We start from the raw sequence: 19,983 nt of genomic DNA, 5'->3' as shown, positions 1-19,983 counted from the left end.
GATGTGTTGTTGAATCCGGTTTGCTAGGATCTTGTTGAGAATTTCAGCATCTATGTTCATCAAAGATATTGACCTGTAGTTCTCTTTCTCTGTTGGGTCTTTACCTGGCTTGGGTATCAATGTGATGTTAGCTTCATAAAATGATTTGGGGAAGAGTTCCATCTTTCTCAATCACCTGGAATACTTTCAATAGGATTGGTATCAGTTCCTCCTTAAATGTTTTATAGAAGTCTGCTGGAAAGCCATCTGGTCCAGGGCTTTTTTCTGTAGGTAGTTTTCTTATAACACAGTCAGTTTCCTTATTGTTATTGGTCTATTTAGGGTCTCAATTTCTTCTTGTTTCAATCTAGGCAGGTTGTGTGATGTCAGAAAGTTCTCCATTTCCTTAAGGTTTTCAAGTTTGTTTCCATACAAGTATACATAGTAGTCTCTAATGATCTTTTGTATTTCTTCAGGGTCAGATGTGACTTCATCTTTTGTGCTTCCGATTGTGTTTATTTGGGCTTTTTCTCTCTTTTTCTTGGTCAGTCTAGCTAGGGGACCATTGATCTTGTTTATCCTTTCAAAGAACCAGCTTTTTGTTTTGCTGATTTTTTGCATTATCTTTTTGTCTTCTATGTCCTGGATTTGGGCTTTTATTTTGGTGATCTGGATTCTTCTGCTGAAGTTAGAGTTTTGGTGGTCTTGCTTTTCCAGCTTCCTTAGGTGACTTGTTAGGCTGCTAATTTGTGATCCTTCCATTTTCTTCATGTGCATTTATAGAGATATGAATCCCCCTCTTACTACAGCTTTCATGGCATCCCAGAAATTTTGGTAAGATGTTTCTTCATTTTCATTTGTTTCCAGGTATCTTTTAATCTCTGTTTTGATTTAATCATTGACCCAGGAGTTGTTTAGCATCATGCTGTTTAGTGTCCATGTCTTTGTGGGTTTTGGGGGAACCTTGTTGGTATTGTTTATTTTTATTCCACTGTGGTCCGAGAAGGTGCATGGCAAAATTTCAATCTTTTAAAATGTGTTTATGCTTGATTTATGGCCAAGGATGTGGTCGATCTTAGAGTACATGCCATGTGGTGATAAGTAGAATGTATATTCTGTGGTCGTTGGGTGGAGTGTTCTGTAGGTATCAATTAAGCCATTTGATCAAGAGTCACATTGAGGTTCCAGATCTCATTGCTGACTTTTTGTCCTGATGATCTGTCTAGGGTTGTGAGTGGGGTATTAAAGTCCCCAGTTATGATAGTGTTAGAGTCAATATCTTTTATGAGTTTACCTAGAAGCTGCTTTATGAAAGTTGGCACTCCTTTGTTGGATAAATATATGTTTAGGATGGATGTTTCATGTTGATGGAGTGAAACTTTTATAATTAAATAGTGGCCTTCTGTATCCTTTCTAGTGAGATGAGTCTCTTGTAGGTAATATTTTGTTGCCTGGTTATATTTTATCCATTTTGCCATTCTATGTCTTTTCAGTGGTGCATTTAGTCCATTCACATTCAGGCTAATTACTGAGTTGATCTCTGTCATGAGGTTCTTACAGAGTTGTTGCTGTTCCTGTTTGTTTGTTGTCTTTCTTTTGGTCTTTGGTTTGGTTCATGTGTGTTTTTAATCTTTTTCCTGTACTCTTGTGAAGAATGTTGTTGTTCTTTTTCCTTTTCTTCTGTATTTAATACTTTTTAAAGTGGTCTTGTAGAGGTGGTCTGGTGGCAGTGTAAATTCTTAGGGATTAGATATCAGGGAAGGATTTTAATTCTTCCTCACTGATGAAGCTTAGCTTGACTGGGTAGGTTATTCTTGGTTGAAATTGTTTATCTTTTAGAACTTTGAAGATAGGCCTCTAATCTCTCCTAGCCCGAAGGGCTTCTGTAGATAAATCTGCTGCTATTCTAATTGGTCTTCCATGGTAGGTAATCTGACCTTTTTCTCTTGCTGCCTTTAGGATTTTTTCTTTTTTACCTTCTTTGGTTAGGCAAATTATTATGTGTCTGGGAGTTGGTCTTTTCATTTGTTGTCTTGCAGAGGTTCTCTGAAATCTCTTGTGTTGGAATTTTTGTGTCACTGATGAGATGAGGGAAGTTTTCTTGAACAATTTCATGGAATGTTTGTTCCAGGGTGGTCTCTGTCCCTCTTTCTGCCTCAGGAAGTTCAATTACTCTTATGTTCGGTCTCTTGAAGCAATCGCTCACCTCTTTAAGGTTTTGTTCTGTCTTTTTAAGTTTCTTTTCTATGTTTTTGACAATTTGGGTTAGTTCTATATTTTGGTCCTCAAGCTCTGAGATTCTTTCTTCTGCCTGGCTAATTCTGGTTTCCATGCTTATCAGTTTGTTATTTATTTCATTCACAGTATTCTTTACTACTGTTATCTCAGTTATCAACTCCTTCCTGGTTTCCTCTTGTCTCTCATTCTTTTTAATCTCTCTATTAATGTCTTGATATCTGCGTTTGTAGTTTGAGACCAGTCATTCTGGGGGCTCTTCATTGTTTGCACTCCAAAATCTGTTTTCTCAGTGTCTCACTTCCCAGGGGTCTGTGACAGACCCATATTTTTCTTTTGTTTTTTCTTCATTTGTGTAGATTTTTCTCTTCCCCTTTCCCTCCCCTTCTTTAATTCTGTTTTTCAGGGAAGGTGGGATTTTTCAGGGAAGATGGGATTGCTTTTACTTCTTTTTGTTCAATCTCCTTATGAGGAGAACATTATGGAATCCTCTGGCTTTGTTCACTTTTGAAGCTCGACTGTGAGTTGGGGGCTGTACTTTTTGCAGTTTTGAAATTTAACTGAAGGGGAAGCTGTGATTCAGTATCTATCTGCAGATCCCAGTATCCACTGACAGGTGTATGGGCACCCCAGAACCCACTTCCCACTGCCTTACAATCTGTCCATGCAGTGGGGTTTAGGTTTGCTCCCTGGAATAAAAGGAGGTAAGAAAAAAGAAAATAATACGAGAAGGGGGGGGGTCAAGAGGAAGTTCGAGACAGAGAAGTATAAGGGGTAAAACAGACTTACATACCAACTAATGAATGAAAAGAGACACAAGGCCAGAAAAGAGTAAAAAACAGACAAAGAAAATTCCCTAAAGCATACTGGTAATCACACAAAGACAGACCAATAAAATCATGCCTTTTGATGTGTTCTTCTCCAATACAAAGGTAGTCTAAATCAAAAACCAAACAAAAGTGAACAAAACAAACAGTCAAAACAATAAAGTAAAAAATCCAAATTAGAAACCAGACTAGCTCTGGGGTCTTTCCTAAGTGTCTAAAGTCTCTTCAGCTCTGATCTCTAACCCCTCCCCTTTGCTCTCATTGCAGGTAAACAGGGTTATGTAGAGTTTGGGTCGGTTCCCTTGGCTTGCTGTGTGACAGGTCTGCCTCACAGAACTGAGTTGTCAGTGTCTGATTCAGCATAGGGGAGGGGCTTCTGTCTCCTGTTTTGGCTAAGTTACCTTAGAAAACAAGGTGGAGGCTGGGTAGAGATGGGTGGGGCAATGTGAATCTCTGCCTGGAAAATGGCTGTGGTGGGCAGCTCCTCTTCTGCAGATCCTTTCTCTCCACTCGTGGGGGCCCCAGCTGACGAGCTATGAAGACGGACCACAAAGGTGTGTGTCCAGCATCAGGCACTGAGAATCAGTGAGGCAGCTGGGCGCCACAGCTGGTGGGTCGTGGGTGGCCTGGGGTGGAGGAGGAAGCTGGGAATTCCCCGGGCCAGCACTGAGAGCCGCAACAACAGTAGCTGTTCAGCACCCGGCAACCACCACAGGAGCAATCCCGAGGAGGCCGCAGTGTGATGGAGGCAGTTTGCTGCATGGGACTGGTCACAGAAGCCACCCCCTGTGTAGGCGGCGGCTGCAGGGGCGTGTGGAACTGCCCTCAGGAGCTACCCCTGTGGAGATCGTCACAGTTCGACTTGTCCCGTCGCCATCTTGCCGAGCGTCTGTCTTTATTTTCAACATTTCAAAGTATTCTCTGATTTCTCTTTTTATTTCTTCCTTAACCCATTGATTATTTAAGCATGTGTTGTTTCATTTTCACATGCTTGTGAGTTTCCAATTTTTTTCCTGATCTTGACATCTAATTTCATTCCACTGTGGTCACAGAACATACTGCACACTGTTTCTATCCTTTTACATTTATTAAGGATTGTATTATGGCCTAGTATATGGTCTATCCTGAAGAATGTTCTATGTACACTTAAGAAAAGTGTATATTCTGTTGTTGGATGGAATGCTCTAAAGATATCTGTTAAGTATAGTTGATTTATACTATTGTTCAAGTTTTCTATTTCCTTATTTATCATCTGTTTAGTGTTCTATCCATTATTGAAAATGGATTTACTGAAGCCTCCAATGATCATTTTTGAATCATCTATTTTTCCCTTCATTTCTGTTAGCTTTTGCTTCATGTATTTTGGTGCTATAATTAGGTGCAATATGTTTATTGTTAGAAATTGTTAGATTTTTTTGATAGATTGACCCATTCATCATTATAAAATGTTTCTCATTCTCTCTAGTCATTATTTTGTTTCGAAGTCTAATTTGTCTGGTGTTAGTATAGTTACACTACCTTTCTTGCGGTTGCTGTTTATATGACATATCATTCTCCATCCATCTACTTTCAACCTATTTGTATCTTTGAATCTAAAGGCACCTCCTGTAGACAGCATATAGTTGGATTATGATGATCTCCACCTGTTGACTGGATTGTTTAATCCCTTTGCATTTGATGTTATAATTGATAAAGCTGAGTTTACATCTGTCATTTTACTTTTTGTTTTCTACATGTATTGTGTTTTTTGTTCCTCTACTCCATCTTTAGCCGTCTTTTACATTAAGTGAATGTAGCATTCTACATTGCTAATGTAGTATTTTAATTTCTTTAGTGAGTTTTCATTTTTTTCTCCTTTGGTGGTTGCTCTAAGCTTTACTATACATATCATCCTAGCTCATCAAAATCAGTTTAGATTTATACTAATTTAATTCCAGAGATATAGAAACATTACTCCTGTATAACTCTCTTCCATTTTCCTTCTTTTGGTGGTAGTATTGTTATATATATTATAAGAAACCCAACAATACATTGTTACAGTTACATGTTACAAACTCAATAATGCATTGTTACAGTTGTTAGTTTACCATATGTAGTCATTTCCTACAGCTTCACTCCCACCCACCTCCTTTTTGCTGTTACTGGCAAATACATCACACTTCTGTATGTTATAGTCTTGATCATATATTATATACATAATTTTAAATACTATTTTTAAAGTCAGGTAAGAAAGCAGATAGTGGGCTTGGTTCAAATATCACAAACACTTGCCTTCTTAGCAAATGTTTGTATATTTCTCTTAAATAGATGTTTCTTTATTTGCTGCTTGGCCTTAGTACCATTTCAGAACATATCAATGCCTGTATGTAAAAAAATTATTTTCACCAGTCTCACAGGAGAGTAGGTCAGTGGAGCTCCTCACATTGTCATATTGAAAGTCAGTCTTAGCTTTCATTATTAAAGCTTTTTTTTTTTTTTTTTGAGTTGGAGTCTCACGCTGTCACCCAGGCTGGAGTATAGTGGCACACTCACAGCCACCCCAGCGTTGACCCACCAGGGTCTGGCGATCCTTCCACCTCAGCCTTCCAAGTAGTTAGAACTACTGGTATGTGCTACCACACCTGACTAATTTTTTTTTTTTTAATTACAGAGATGAGGTCTTGTCAAGTTGTCCAGGTTGTTCTCAAACCTGTGAGTTCAGGCAATCCCCTCACCTCGGCCTCCAAAGTGCTAGGATTAAAGGTTTAAGCCACCGAGCCCGGCCTATTAAAGCTTTAAACCAACACCTTGATATTTGGAAGAGGAAGTTCGTGTTTCTTGTTTTAATTCAAATTGTCTTAGTTATTCTTGTCTCTTTTTTCTTCCATATGAATTTTAAAACAGCTAGTTAAATTCCACAAAATACCTGCTGGGATTCTTATGAAATTATGTGAATTTGTAGTCTGGCTTGGGAAAAAATGATCTTTATGATATTCAGCCTTCCCATTCATGAACAAAGACTATTTTTCCTTCTACTTAGATCTTTAAAATATGTCTTTTAAAAAATCATAATTTTTTAAATGAAGGTTTTTCAATTTTTTTTTTGGTTAGGTTGAGTCCTATTGTTGCTATTGTAAATAATATTTTTAAATATATTTTTTTAACTCTTTTACCTTTTTATACTAATGTTTAAGAAAAAAATTAAAAACAGATGCATTCAGCATCCTTGCTAATTCATATAATTAGTTTTAATAATTTAATAGCAGTTTCTTGGATTTCTTTGTAGCTTAATTATGTTGTTTGAGAATGATGATGATTTTCTTTTTTTATCCATGTCATGCACCGTTTCTTTTTGTTTTTCATTTTATGTAGACTAGAATTCCAACATGATATTAAAGATAAGCATTATGATACTCATTCTTTTCTTGTTTCTGATTTTAAAGAAATATTCTATCTTCTATCATAAAAAGAATGAACTAACATCTATTGAGTATATATCAGGTGTCAGACATTGTTCTAAGAATTTACATAAGTTATCATTATGCTATCATAACAAACTCTAAGGTTATCATTCCTGTTTCATCAAGAATAAACTGAGATTCAGTGAGTTGAATAATCTGTCCAAGGTCAGCAGAAGTAGAATTTGGACCCAGAAGTCTGCCCTAAGAGCAAAAGGTCTTTACTACTTTTCTGTACTGCTTCTTAAAATGAGCATTAAAGTCTGCCCTAAGAGCAAAATGTCTTTACTACTTTTCTGTACTGCTTCTCAAATGCTTTTTCTGCATTTAATTTGATCATATGGTTTCCCATTTAATTTGCTAATGTGGAAAATTAAGATGATAAAATTTGAATTCCTGAGATAAACCCAACTTGGTCATGACATTTTTCTTTTTAAAATACATATATTAGGCCAGGTGCAGTGGCTGAAGCTTATAATCCCAGCCTTTGGGAGGCCGAGGTGAGAAAATTACCTGAGTCCAGGGGTTCTAGACCAGCCTGGGCAACTTGGTGAGACCTCATCTCTACAATAAATAAACAAATAAGCCAGGCGTGGTGGCATGTGTCCATAGTCCAGCTACTTAGAAGGTTGAGGCATTAGGATCACTTGAGCCCAGCAGGTCGAGGCTACGGTGGCCATAAGCATGCCACTGCACTCCAGCCTGGGTGAAAGAGTGAGACTTTGACTCAAAACAAACAAACAAAACATATTGATGGATTTCATTAGCTAATATTTTATTGAGAATTTTTGCACTTATGCTCAAAAGTGAGATTGACCTATAATTTTCCCTTTTCCTGCTAGTTTTGATACCCAGGTTATACTAGCTAAACTCATAAGTAAGTTGGGACAGGCATTTGGTGAAAGACATTTCAGTCTTCATTATCAGGCTGACATATGTAAGCAGCATAAAAGCAAGTCTAGTATATTTAGACTCCCAGATAATCCAGCGAGTCTCCTGACACCCAAGCAAATGCTAAGCATTGGACAAAACTGCCCAGGGGCACTTGAGCCACTTGTTATTTGGCAGTCTAGGATTGCCAAGACTGGCAAGTAGCCTAATGTATTCACTCCCAAAAGTTCTGAGTCTGTATTTTGGTTTAATATTAATGACTGTCTTTTATTCAACCATATTCATACCCAAATAAATTTTTTTTTTGAGAGAAGGTTTCACTATTTTGCTCAGGTTGGCCTCAAACCCCTGGGCTCAAGTGATCCTCCTGTCTCAGCCTTTCAAGTAGCTGGGACTATAGGTGTATGCTACCATACAGGTTCCAAAAATAATTTTTGAATTTAATTTACTGGTACTTTATAGTTTAGAAAATACTTCAATATCTTTTATCACACTGAATTTCCCAAGTAGCTAAGAGCTATATTATTATTTCCATCTTATAAATTGTTTTAGTCCATTTTATTGATTACTTTAAGTAAAGATGACTTAATTAAGCGAATCAGTCAGTAGGGAAAATAGTTTAAAATATCACATTTAATTAGCATCTTACATGTCAGTGATGGTACCAAGAATGAAATAATGAGTTTTCAAAGGGGAATTGAAGGTGGGAGGAGTTTCCATTTCTGTTGATAGAATAGACAATTCTTAATTTACTATGAATGTGACCATAAGACTTTTAATACATCTCCAACTTTCTAGGTTATTAATCTGTTGTTTAAGAGATGGGGTCTCACTCTGTTGCTCAGTCTGTAAAGTAGTGGCACAATCATAATTCACTGCAGTCTTGAACTCCTGGGCTCCAGTGATCCTCCTGACTCAGCCTCCTGAGTAGCTTGACTACAGCCGCATGCCACCATACCCAGCTGATTAAAAACAATTTTAGAGATGGGGTCTTGCTATTTTGTCCAGGCTTGTCTCAAACTCCTGGGCGATCCTCAGTTCTCAGCCTTCATAGTAGCTAGGATTACAGGCATGAGACACCACATTTGGTTTATTAATTTATTTTTTAAGCAAAAATTTATGTTATCTCTGCTAGTTATCAGGTACTTTTCTAAGCACTATACAGTAACAGGCAAAGTTGAGATTTTTTTCCTGAATAAACAGAGTTGGGATAAATAGAGAAAATGTTCAAATATAATTATTTAATAATTTAGAAACATCTTACCATAATGTAGAGCTGTTTGACCTTCATTGTCCTGCAAAAGAAATAAATAATACATTTTAGAAGTCTAAGTAACTGCAGAAGTATCAAAGTATATAAAAATATATCTGATAAGCCAAAGTTCCAAAAGTTTGTCAGACAGGAAGAGAAGAAGTCAGTTTTCTGAGTCTCACAGTAACTTGTGACCAAGCTCCATCTCGGAGAGAACAGTAACCTGCTCATTACAGCACCTACAGGACAGTGATGGGATAACTAGCTATACCTGAACACAATAAATCAAAGGGAACCCCTTCAAATGTGGCCACTTGGTTACCTAGTTAGTGGCAGAAAAATTGACATTGTGTATCATGTATTTTCACCAGCATTAAAATGTCTTTCTCCTAAGCTTGTCTCCAAATCTATCTAGCAAGTCTGTGATTTATAGTGGGTAGTTTTTAAATCCCTTTTCAAAGACTCACAAATTCCAGGCTAATAATATAGGTTTCCTAACCAATTCAAATATCATAAAGAAGTATGACTTCAAAGCGCATAAAGTTCCAGAAATTGTCATGAAAGCCAAAAGTTTCCCTAGGTTTCTCAGAAAACACCAACATTTCAGTAATTTTTTTCTTTTAAAACCAAGATATTCTAACTGTGTATATTATTTACAGCATGGTTAAGTGCTCTTTAGCAATGCTACCTCTTATATTGAAAGCAGCTGATTGTATTACATGAGCAAACATAATTAGAAAAAGTACACAGGTGAAAAGTAGAATTTAGGAATTAATTTGATAGGCACTTTGTAATGTGCATGGCCATGATTATGACCCTGGTACTTAAGAATAAATGCTAGGCCGGGTGCAATGGCTCATGCCTATAGTCCCAGCACTTTGGGAGGCCGAGGTGAGAGGACTGCCTGAGCCCACGTGTTCAAGACCAGCCTGGGCAACTTGGTGAGACCGCATCTCTACAATAAATCAAAAAAATTAGCTGAGTGTGGTGGCTCACATCTGTAATTGGTAAAGCTGAGGGGAAAGATCGCCTGAGTTCATCAAGTCGAGGCTGTGGTGTCCATGAGCATGCCACTGCACTCCAGCCTGGGTGACAGAGTGAGACTCCAACTCAAAAGAAAAAAAAAAAGAATAATGCTAAACTACTACTATGAATAACATGGAGGGCTGATATATGTGACAAAACAAATGATTCTTGGGTACCCTACATCTGCCTTTCTCACTTCCTAAAATCTGAATGTAGGGGTGGGGGTTGGCTCCAAAACCTTTTGGCTATGAGTCTATTTATTCTAGAAAGAAAAGAAAAAGCTGCCACAGGGAACTTATTTTCTGGTTCAGACAGGTAGTAAGGAAAAAATCATGGCAGGAGGGCAACCTTGAGGCAATGTAGTTTGTTTTCCTACTAGAGAATAGAAATTCTGATTGGATCTGGAGGTGATGCTTGTGTGGATGGGTGACAGAAGACATGAAAGTAGTAATTTTGGTGGGGGTGGGAGCGGGTAGGATACACTTGGCTGAGGTGCAACAGTGATTATGCTTGGGATGTCCAGCAAGCACCTTAAGGATAACTAAGGAAAGTAAAAGATGGGAAGCAGCACCCAAAAGTCAGGAAGCAGAGGAGGCTGCTTTCGCCTGCTTTTTTCTTGTCTTTCTGAATACAGCCCCCACCTTGCTCCCCTTTGACTTGCCCTGCCCTTGAGATTAAGGACAGATAGGGGGAGAGAGCTGAGGCAGTGGTAGTGAACAGCATCTGAGTGATTTCTACACAGGGCAGCATGACAATGTGAAGTTGTGCTCCCGAGTATCTTGTCCTGCTTAGCTATCTCTAGGGGCAATTTCGAAAGAAAAAAGGACTGGCCATTATGGCCTAAGGCTCACATCTACTTTGCCAGTTTCCAATGTTAATTGGTAAAAGTGTGTGTGGCACACACATACACATGTGCACACCTGATGGGTTTACACACTCACATTTATGGTTTAAAAGTGAAAGTCTAGCAATGAAAGCAACTTTGGAAAGGGCTTAACCTATCGCAATTTCAGGACTCTACTGATGCATCCATCAAGCAAGACTGCAGTTTCCATAATTACTCATCTTTGAAAAACAGTTCTTCTGCTATTTGTGTATACCTTTCATGTTTAATCTCTATGTTCATACATATTCAAAGTTTCCACGTGTCACCTCTTCCCTCTTTTCTCCCTCCCTTCCCCCCCCACCAGCAGTGTCCAGCATTTGCCAATTCCACCCTTGTGCTCGTGTGACCAATGATCAGGGACCACCTAAGAGTGAGAACACGCAGTATTCAGTTCTTATTTCTGTGATAGTTCACTTAGTATGATGGTCTCCAGCTGCATCCAAGTTGCTGCAAAGGCCATGATTTTGTTCTTCTTTGTGGCTGCATAATATTCCATCATGTATATGTACCACAGTAAATAGATAATACTTAATAATAGGCAGTGATGAGTATTCTGGGGGAAAAAAACTAAGCAGAGTAAGAGACTAGAGTGACGTAGGGTTCTGTTTTATATAGAGAGGACAGGGGAGGACTTTATGAGAAGTTATGTTTACACAGAGAATTGGGGAAAACCCTAGGATGGCCATTATCTTCCTTGTTTTAAAGCAAGCATGTTACTCAAGTCAAGCTAATTAGAGCTTTCTCTCTGAATTTTTCAAAATGGAGTTAAGGGATACAAGTGTGTGCAGAGAGAAGGTCCTTTCCTCTCCTATCAAAAGTAAAAAGTGCCTCCCCATAAATTTGTATAATCATTATGTGTCAGTTTAAAAAAACATAAAGGATATAGTGAAATAAGCCAGACACAAAAGGCCAAATAAGGCATGATCCCACTGACATGAGGTACCTAGAGCTGTCAAATTCATAGAAACAGAAGAATAGTGGTAACCAGGAGCAGGGGGAGGGAAGCATGGGGAGTTACTGTTTAATGAGCACAGTCATGGAGAAAACATGCTTCCAAGCTGTTCTCTATGAGCAGAAAATTCTCTTTAGTGTTACTGGATTTTTTGTGATCATAATGATTCTGATGCTCTAATTCAATTCACACTTGATCCACCATCTCTGCTAATGTCAGCTCTAAAGACACAGTAGTAGTGCAGCATGAACCATTAAAAGAGTAATAACAGAATTGCATAGAGGGGCTGGATTTTCCCATGATGTGGTTAATGAGAAAAAATTCATATCCAGTAATCTACTGATGTTTTTTAAAAATTAGTGTTTTAAGTGAATATATGAGAAGTGAGGCACTCAAGCAAATTGGTTGTAAGAAATTAGAAGAATGATAAAAATTTTGAGTTAGTAATACAGTTTGGGGAAATTTTTAATATTATTTCTAAGCCTAGAATGTACTGCCTCTCTTTATGAGATCTGTGACTTACTAACAGAAAATGGTTAAATTAATCTGACAAGTTAGAAATTTGCAAATATATTTTATGATTATTTTCCCAGATATATAAGTTAAGCCTTAAGCTGCGGGTCCTAGGCACATTCCTTTCTAGGGAGAAAAATACAGATATAGTAGCACCTCCTCATTTAACTGGCATCTTTAGAGAATGAGGCAGTTAATGTCAACAGGTATTTCAAATAATTGGAACATTACCATTTAAACACCCAAACATTAAAAACACCATCTCTGTAAACTATTTTGTATATAATTATTTCTGATGCATCTTACTTCCTATCACTCTATATGAAGAGCATGGAAGAGAATTAATCTTTTCTTCATGATTCAGAGTTAGCATCATAAACTGATGAGGTCTCTCTATACCTGGTACCAAGTAAATGTCTGGGAAAATGAGTGAATAAAACATCATTTATTGTGTTTGCTATAATAAAAATGATGCCTATATAAGGCATTAAAGTACATAAGGCTATTTGGCCTTTCATAAAATGGCCCCAGACTTTTGTTGAGTTTGATTTTAGTCTTCCTTTCTTTTCCTCAGCCACAGGATTACCATTTATCCTTTATTACTGTCAGTGTGCCTGCACCCTTACCATTTTCTACTTCTCTGCTGAGAGTTAGAAATCAGACAAGCAATTCCTGAAGTTGTGCCTAAAACCAGGAACTTGTCTCTGAGTGGTGATCTGGTAACAGTCTCACTACATCCTTTATAGAAAGCTTTATCACAGATCTGTGTATTTTATTTTCATGTTGGTTTTATATTAGTTTTAGGCTGTAGTCTTTTTGTTGTTGTTGTTTTTAACTTTTGGGAAAGCTTCCAAGCATAGGCTATATTCTTGATTAGTGATTTTCAATTTTTCTTTAACATGCCTTGGAAGTTTTGGTTCAAATGGATTCTGGAACGACAAGTCAATGAAGCAAATATAAAAGTGGGGTTGCCCTGGTTGAAAAGCCTTTGCCCACTTGGCATTCTTGCCTCTCTCAATTGCCAGCAATCTCCCCAGAAATGGTGTCTTTGGGTAAGTTAGAGGTCACTCTTTTATTGGCTATCTTTCTGTTTCTGGACATTTGTCTAATTCTCTACAAAATAATGGAATGAACTTGTTAATCCGTAATTATAAGATAACTTTCTGGTCAGCCCATCCTCAATTTTCTTAATGGCTCTCTCGGAATAAAGAATAGAAAGTAACAGTATATATTCTCAAAAGCTGACATAATACAGCAAAATACAAAAACTTGATTCTCTGGAGATCTTTCTCATTGAGTAAGCAGTGATTAAACATCTAATCTTTATTTGAATGAAAACCATACATCTACGATCAAATGGAAATTGGTATTTTCAGCTCTGCTTTATACCATCACCCTTTCAGTACAGAGAAGAACTCTCTTTTCATATGGGCTACACCAGGAAATGCTAACTTAAATAGATGATATGCAAATTAATAAATAATCACTGAAAATGTGACAAGCAAACCAATGACAGGAAAACAATCAAAGGCAGCATTACTGATTATTCATCCCTTTTAAGGCAACTGACCAGATTCACATCTACACAAATGTCCTCAAGAACAAGTATGCTTACAAAACTGCAGCTAAAACAACATTACATTGACATCATATTAAAATCGCTGGCGAGAGAGGAACTGGAGTAGATGGGGCGCAGTATGAACGAGTGGTTGAAACTAAAGAATCCATGTGACAGCTCACCCAGCCACCTGGCGCTACCTTCTCTCCAGGGGATACAGCTCAGGTGTGAGAAGAGCTCCATATCAATGGATGTGGGGCTTGTCTTGACTTAGAAACCTTACTGTGTTACAGGAACCATTATATCCTGTAATAGTAGCTTCTACGGTCACACAAGGAATATGCCAATTACAAGAAACTCGGGACATCTCAAGTGCAGTGTGCACATTCCTTTGTAGTCCCTCCCAGTCCAAATTTATTTGCCAAAGTGTCATTTTCATCACAAGTAATGTTATTTAGTAATAAAATCAACATCTTTAACTTCACCAGATTACCAAGAAACTTAGCCATCCTTACTAAGTCCGATTTTCATTCAGCACGGGATAGTGTAGTCAATTTCCTAATAAGGTATTCAACTTATATAGCCAGTATTTCCATCTAGAAATTTAATTTGAAATACTGTTGGGATATCATAGGACTTTGCCAACTCTTTGTTTCATTTTGACTATAAGAATTGCTTCCACAGCACATGTTCCTTTTCTTTCTGTCTGAGTATATCTAAGTGAATTAGGCTATAATTTTATATTTTACTACACTAGATTGTTTAAATCTGGGGGATCTCATAGAATATACAACAATATAAATAATGAATATATAATATAGAACAATATAAATAATGTCACAGCATATCTGGACAAACAGAAACCCAAGGATACTTAAGGAAATGGGGGCTCTGCAATTCCAGTTCTGGAAATTTAGCTCCCCAAAGAAAAATGGTCCCAACCTCAAGTCGGTTAATAAATGGCAAGCCATTTGACTCTACTGTTTACTCAGCTGCTCAAGCTGGAAATGTGAGCTCCATCCTTGAATTCTCTTTTCTCCATCTTCTAAATTTGAGACCCCTGACGTGAATTTACGTCATTCCAAATTCTGTTCCTGGTTGTGGCTGACGTGAATTTACATTATTCCAAATTCTGTTCCTGGTTGCTGATATGAATTCTATCATTCCAGATTTTTTACTGGTTGCCACTGACGTGAATTTACAAATTCTGTTTCTGAATGCTGCAACATTGTCATATGTATGTGTTACTATATCTTGCTTAAAAATGAAAAGTCAGGCAAGGAGAGAGAAAGTTAATTGAGATAATTATCTGATATCGACTTTGCAATGTTGTTACTGATTTATGTAGTTGGTAAAAATTGTAAGTTGGGGTCATTATTTTGTGTGATTAGTGCTGTATACTTGTACTTTGATATTTCAGGGCTTTCATACTTCAACATTAAAAATAATGTACCATAATTACAGAAAATGAAGAAATACATGCTGATGAGATTTCCAAGGTCAAAGGTGAATCCAGTGAACTTATTAGTGATAGTGAGACACAGAGTGATGTAATGATGCAATATAAACAAAGAAATATAACACAGGTAATCCATGAAAATGAATCTAGTACTGGTGAGAATGAATCAGACATTGAGTAGACAAAACATGATCCAAAGAAACTTACAAGTATTTACTGGTGATCCAGGTGTCAAAGTATTTCCAGATGATCCTCAAAATACAAGTGAAATTGTAAGACTACTTATTGGAGATGATTTTATAGAAATGATCACAACTGAAACCAATAGGTATTATGATCAGATGCACTACAGATAGAAATGCCCAATGAAATAAAAAAAGTGGAGCAATACTACAGTGTGTGAGATGAAAAAATTTCTAGCATTAAATATTTTGATGGGACAAGTGAAAAAAACCACAATACATGATTATTGGTCAACATGTCTGTCAATTGCAATGCCTTTCTTTTAAAAAATAATGATATGAAATAGATTCCTACAAATTTTGCGGGTTTTACATTTTTCTAATAATACAGAAATGTAGTCAAATTCAAGCAGATTATGCAAAATTGAACCCATAATAAATTATGCTTTAAATAAGTTCAACACTGTGTACAAACCTGGACAAGAACTTTCCTTGGATGAATCCATGCTACCTCATTATGGAAGACTGTCTTTTTGGGTTTATATTCCGAATAAAAATACAGAGTATGGAATGTTAGTCAGAGTGGTGACTGAGGCAAATACTGGATATGTCTGTAACTTTCAGCATTACTGTGAAAAAGGTGACAATTTAGAAAAACCATTTCACTTGTGCTTAATGACGAAGTTTGCAGCAACCAACTTCAGGTTTTTTTTTTTTTTTTTTAATTTTCACCCACTCTCAGCATTAGGAAAGTGAAAAATTTGCTGGTCACGAATGTGTTAATACATCTAATTCATAAACAACTCTTGCACTGGGGAGTATAGCCCCAAATATATGATGTCTAATGTCTAATTATCCATTTCTCTTTATCCTCATTGTTACTGCCTGTCCCCTCAGAAGATACATTAAAGTTCTAATTTCCACCTCAGAATAAGACCTTATTTGGAAATGGATTGGAGTGATGCATCTACAAGCCAAGGTTTGCCAAAAATTGCTGGCAAACACCAGAAGCTAAAAGAGGTAAGGAAGGATTCTTCCCTACAGTTTTCAGAGGGAGAATGGCCTTGCCAACAGTAAATTTGTGTTGTTTTAAGCCATCTACCTTGTGATACTTCATTATAGCAGTACGAGGAAACTAATGGCCCACGTTAATGCAAACCTTCATCATCTCCTACCCAGACTAATGAAGTACCTTCTTAATTGTTCACCTCCCCTATCCTCCTGCAGACTCACTCAAATCTATTCTTCAGACAGGAGATAGAGTGACCTTTTCAAAAATTAAGTCAGATCATGTCACTACTTTGCCTTTAAAACTCTTCAATGGCTTACCACTGTTCTTAGAATAAAGTTCAAAACTGTTGCCATGGCCTAGGACAGCAGTTCTTAAACATTTTGGTCTCAGAACTCCTTCGTGGCACTCTTCAAAATTACTGAGAACCCCAAAGAGCTTTTGTTTATATGGTTTAAATCTATCAATATTTACCATGTGAGAAATTAAAGCTGAGGAATTTAAGAGCCATTACATGTTACTATAAGTAACATAATTGTTAAAACAAAAATAAATACAATTTCCAAGAGGAAAAAAACACACAGTGAGAAGAGTGGTATTGTTTTACATTTTTTGCAAATCTCTTTGATGTCTGGATAAATAGACAATAACTGGATATTTATCTAGTTCTGCGCTTCATCTGTTATGATAACACATATGATGTGGCCTCTGGAATATGCCACTGCATGCTCATGAGAGAATGAATACGAAAAAGGCAAATAATATAAAACTGGAATTATAAAATAGTTCTGACCTCATAAAACCCCCTACACTCAAAAATTTTACTGAGTGAATAAGTAAGTGAATCATGAATTTATACACATATTTATCTGCAAGGATGTTCACCATTAAGTTCATTCATTCAACAAATATTTATCAAGTATCTGTTATGTGCTAGGTGCTGTTCTAAGTGCAGTAAGCAAAACAAGACAAAAATCTCACCCAAATGGGACAGGGGAAACAGAAAATAAACTATATAGCATGTTAGATGATGGTAAGTGCTACAGAGAAAAATTAAGCAGTAAAGAAGGATCAAGAATGTGGAAGATAGGATAGAATAAATAAAATAAGGTCATCGAGATAGGGCTTACTGAGGTTGCTGTGGGAGAAAAACGTGAAGATGGGAAGGGAATAAGCAGTAAGAATGTCTGGGGGATGGCAACAGAGGGCCAATATGAGTAAATGCAAAGACCCTGCAGTGGTTATGCACCCAGCATGTGTGAGGAACAAAAAGGAGGCCAGGGTGAGACTGAAGCAATGGAAGCAGGTTAGATAAATAACAGGAGGTGAGGTGAGAGAGAGGTCGTAGAGGGCCAGATGGCATAGGACCCTGTAAGCCACTGCAAAGATTTTGGATTTTACTTTTCATTCAGTTGGAAGCCACTGAAGGGTTTTGGGCAGAGGAGTAGCTTGACTTAATTTATGGGTTAAGAGGATCACCCTGTCTGTGAGGTTGAAAATAGACTGAAGAGTAGTGAGAAGACCAGGTAGGAAGCTATTTTGACAATCCAGGCAAGGGATGAAAGAAACCTGAGCAAAGTGCCAGAGGGAAGGTGAGACGTGGTCAGGTTCTGAACATACTTATTATGCAGGTAGAAGAAACGTGACTTGCTGATAAGAATTTGGCCAGAGCAACAAGGATACAACTAAGATGGAAAAGACTTGGGGAGCAGAAGGATTTGTGGGTAAAGATTAGGAGTTTGGTTTTGGATATGTTAAGTTTGAGATGTCTATCAGACTTCCTTGGAGAGATGTAAACTAAGTGTTTAGAAAAAAGGGTCTGAATTTGAGAAGAGAAGTGTAGGCTAGAGATATAAATTTGAGATTTGTGAACATATTTTTAAAGCCAAGAAACTGGTTGACATCACTGAAGGGTTGTACACAGAGAAAAGAAGAGATCCAAGAATTGAGCTCCTGGGCATTCCAAGATAAGAAAGAGTTCAGCTATTTTTTATGTTTTCTTTTTGCATCATGGTTGGAAGTATGTGAGCAGTGATTTTGTTTCTGTTTGAGAAATTTTAAGAACACTCTGGATCCGTGTTACATGTTTTCTAATTTATGATTTTCTATACTAGGGAGATTTCCAATGATTTTATTTAAATTCATACTCAATAGTTCTACCTAAATACAAGCTGTCTCTCTTAATAGAAGAAATCCTGATATTTTACTTAAACTTTACTTTTATAGTATAATCTGAGACTGGTAGTTTTTCTTTATATCCAAATATTTAAGTATACTATATTGTGTAAGGATTGGTAAACATATATTAAACTCCTCAATGTTTAAAAAAAAAAAAGAAAGAGTTCAGCAAGAGGATGAGTAAAAGGGTCTGACAAAGAAAGACTGAAGAGAAAAGAGCAAAAGGGAGGGACTAGAAAGGTCAGCAAATTAGTAGGAAAACCAGATGAGTGTCATGTCTTAGAACATAAGAGAATAAAGCGTTTCCATAAGGAATGATCAACTGTGCCAAATGCTGCAGATAGGTCAGGAATGGTAAAGACTAAGAAGTGGTCATTGGATTCAGCAAATTAGAAGTCACTGGTTTTCGACAACAGGAAGAATGGTGAAAGTGAACATCTGATTCAAGTGGGTTCCAGAGATAATGGGAAAGGAGGAATTAGAGTATAAACCATTCTTTTGTGGAATTTTGTTATAAAGAGGAGGAAAGAAATGGTATTAGTTGGATAGTTAAGTGGGGTAGAGAGATAGCATAATATCTGTATCCTGATGAAATCTCTACAGAAGAGAGGAAAAACTGATCATGTAAAAACTAAACAAAGCAAGCCAACATGTAAACAGAAGGGCTGGTCTTCGCCAGGAGCTCAGGTAGGTCATACATGGTGAACTATAAAAGCATAGATGCAGGCAGGTAGGTAGATATGGTAGTAAGAGCTTGTAGAAGTTCCTTTTCAATGGCTCCTGTTTCCCCAGTTAAATGGGAAGTAAGGTCACTAGTTGAGAATGAGGATGAGGAAGGATGCATTTGAATTTTGGGGAGAGAAGGGAAAGTGTAATATGAAAGATCATCTAACAGAGTGAGAGGTCACGGAGGAGGGAAATGTGTGACTACTGGGCAGCACTGAGGGCCCGCTTGAGATAAACGAGGAGTAATTATGGTTTTAGATTTTTTTCTAGCCCATTTAACTTCATGGGTAGAGGTACAGAAGAATAGGAGAATTCATTAAAATATGTGCTTCCTGAAAGCCTCCAAATATCAGGGACACAGTAATAAACAAGCCAAGTTACAGTCTTTGCCTTCATGGAGTTTACAATCTATCTTATAGATTATAAAACAGAAACAACCTACATATCTTAACAGTGGATGTTGTTATAAGTATATAATACTGGAGGCATATTATACTAGGAAGTCATCAGAAATTATGTTAAAAAAGAATATGTATGGATGTGAGAAAATATTCCTAAGTAAATAAAGTACATTATACAACTATGCAAAGTATAATCCCATTTTTGTTTTTAAAATGTACATCTACCCACAAAAAAGAAGATAAGGAAAGCATTAGAGTGATAACAGAAACTATCTTGAGGATAAGATGATGAATTTTTCTTTTACTTATTTGTTTTGTAAAAATTTCTGAAGCACATTGATATTACTTTTGTAATAAAAACAGGTTTCAATAAAAATTCATTTGCACTCTCTGAATTTGAATACCATCTGTATTTTTACAAACTTATTATTCAGTGATTTAATTATTACTTAGCTTTTCCCAAGAAAAACTC

General features: G+C 37.0%; 1 protein-coding gene across 2 annotated transcripts in view; it reads right to left on the bottom strand.

The window, feature by feature from the left end:
* The window catches only part of ACBD6 (acyl-CoA binding domain containing 6), a 206,533-nt gene that overhangs the window by 26,049 nt on the left and 160,501 nt on the right, over positions 1-19,983 (bottom strand). For both annotated transcript variants that reach the window (XM_008066240.1, XM_008066241.1), the window contains one exon: positions 8,634-8,664. In XM_008066240.1, coding sequence (XP_008064431.1) covers positions 8,634-8,664 — 31 coding nt within the window. The remainder of the gene's footprint in view (positions 1-8,633; positions 8,665-19,983) is intronic.

The sequence above is a fragment of the Carlito syrichta genome, unplaced genomic scaffold (genome assembly GCF_000164805.1).
Source record: "Carlito syrichta isolate Samal-C Ts95f unplaced genomic scaffold, Tarsius_syrichta-2.0.1 Scaffold308869, whole genome shotgun sequence".
Lineage (NCBI taxonomy): Eukaryota > Metazoa > Chordata > Mammalia > Primates > Tarsiidae > Carlito > Carlito syrichta.
The sequence above is the reverse complement of the archived record's forward strand: the minus strand, read 5'-3'. Positions and strand labels throughout refer to the sequence as shown.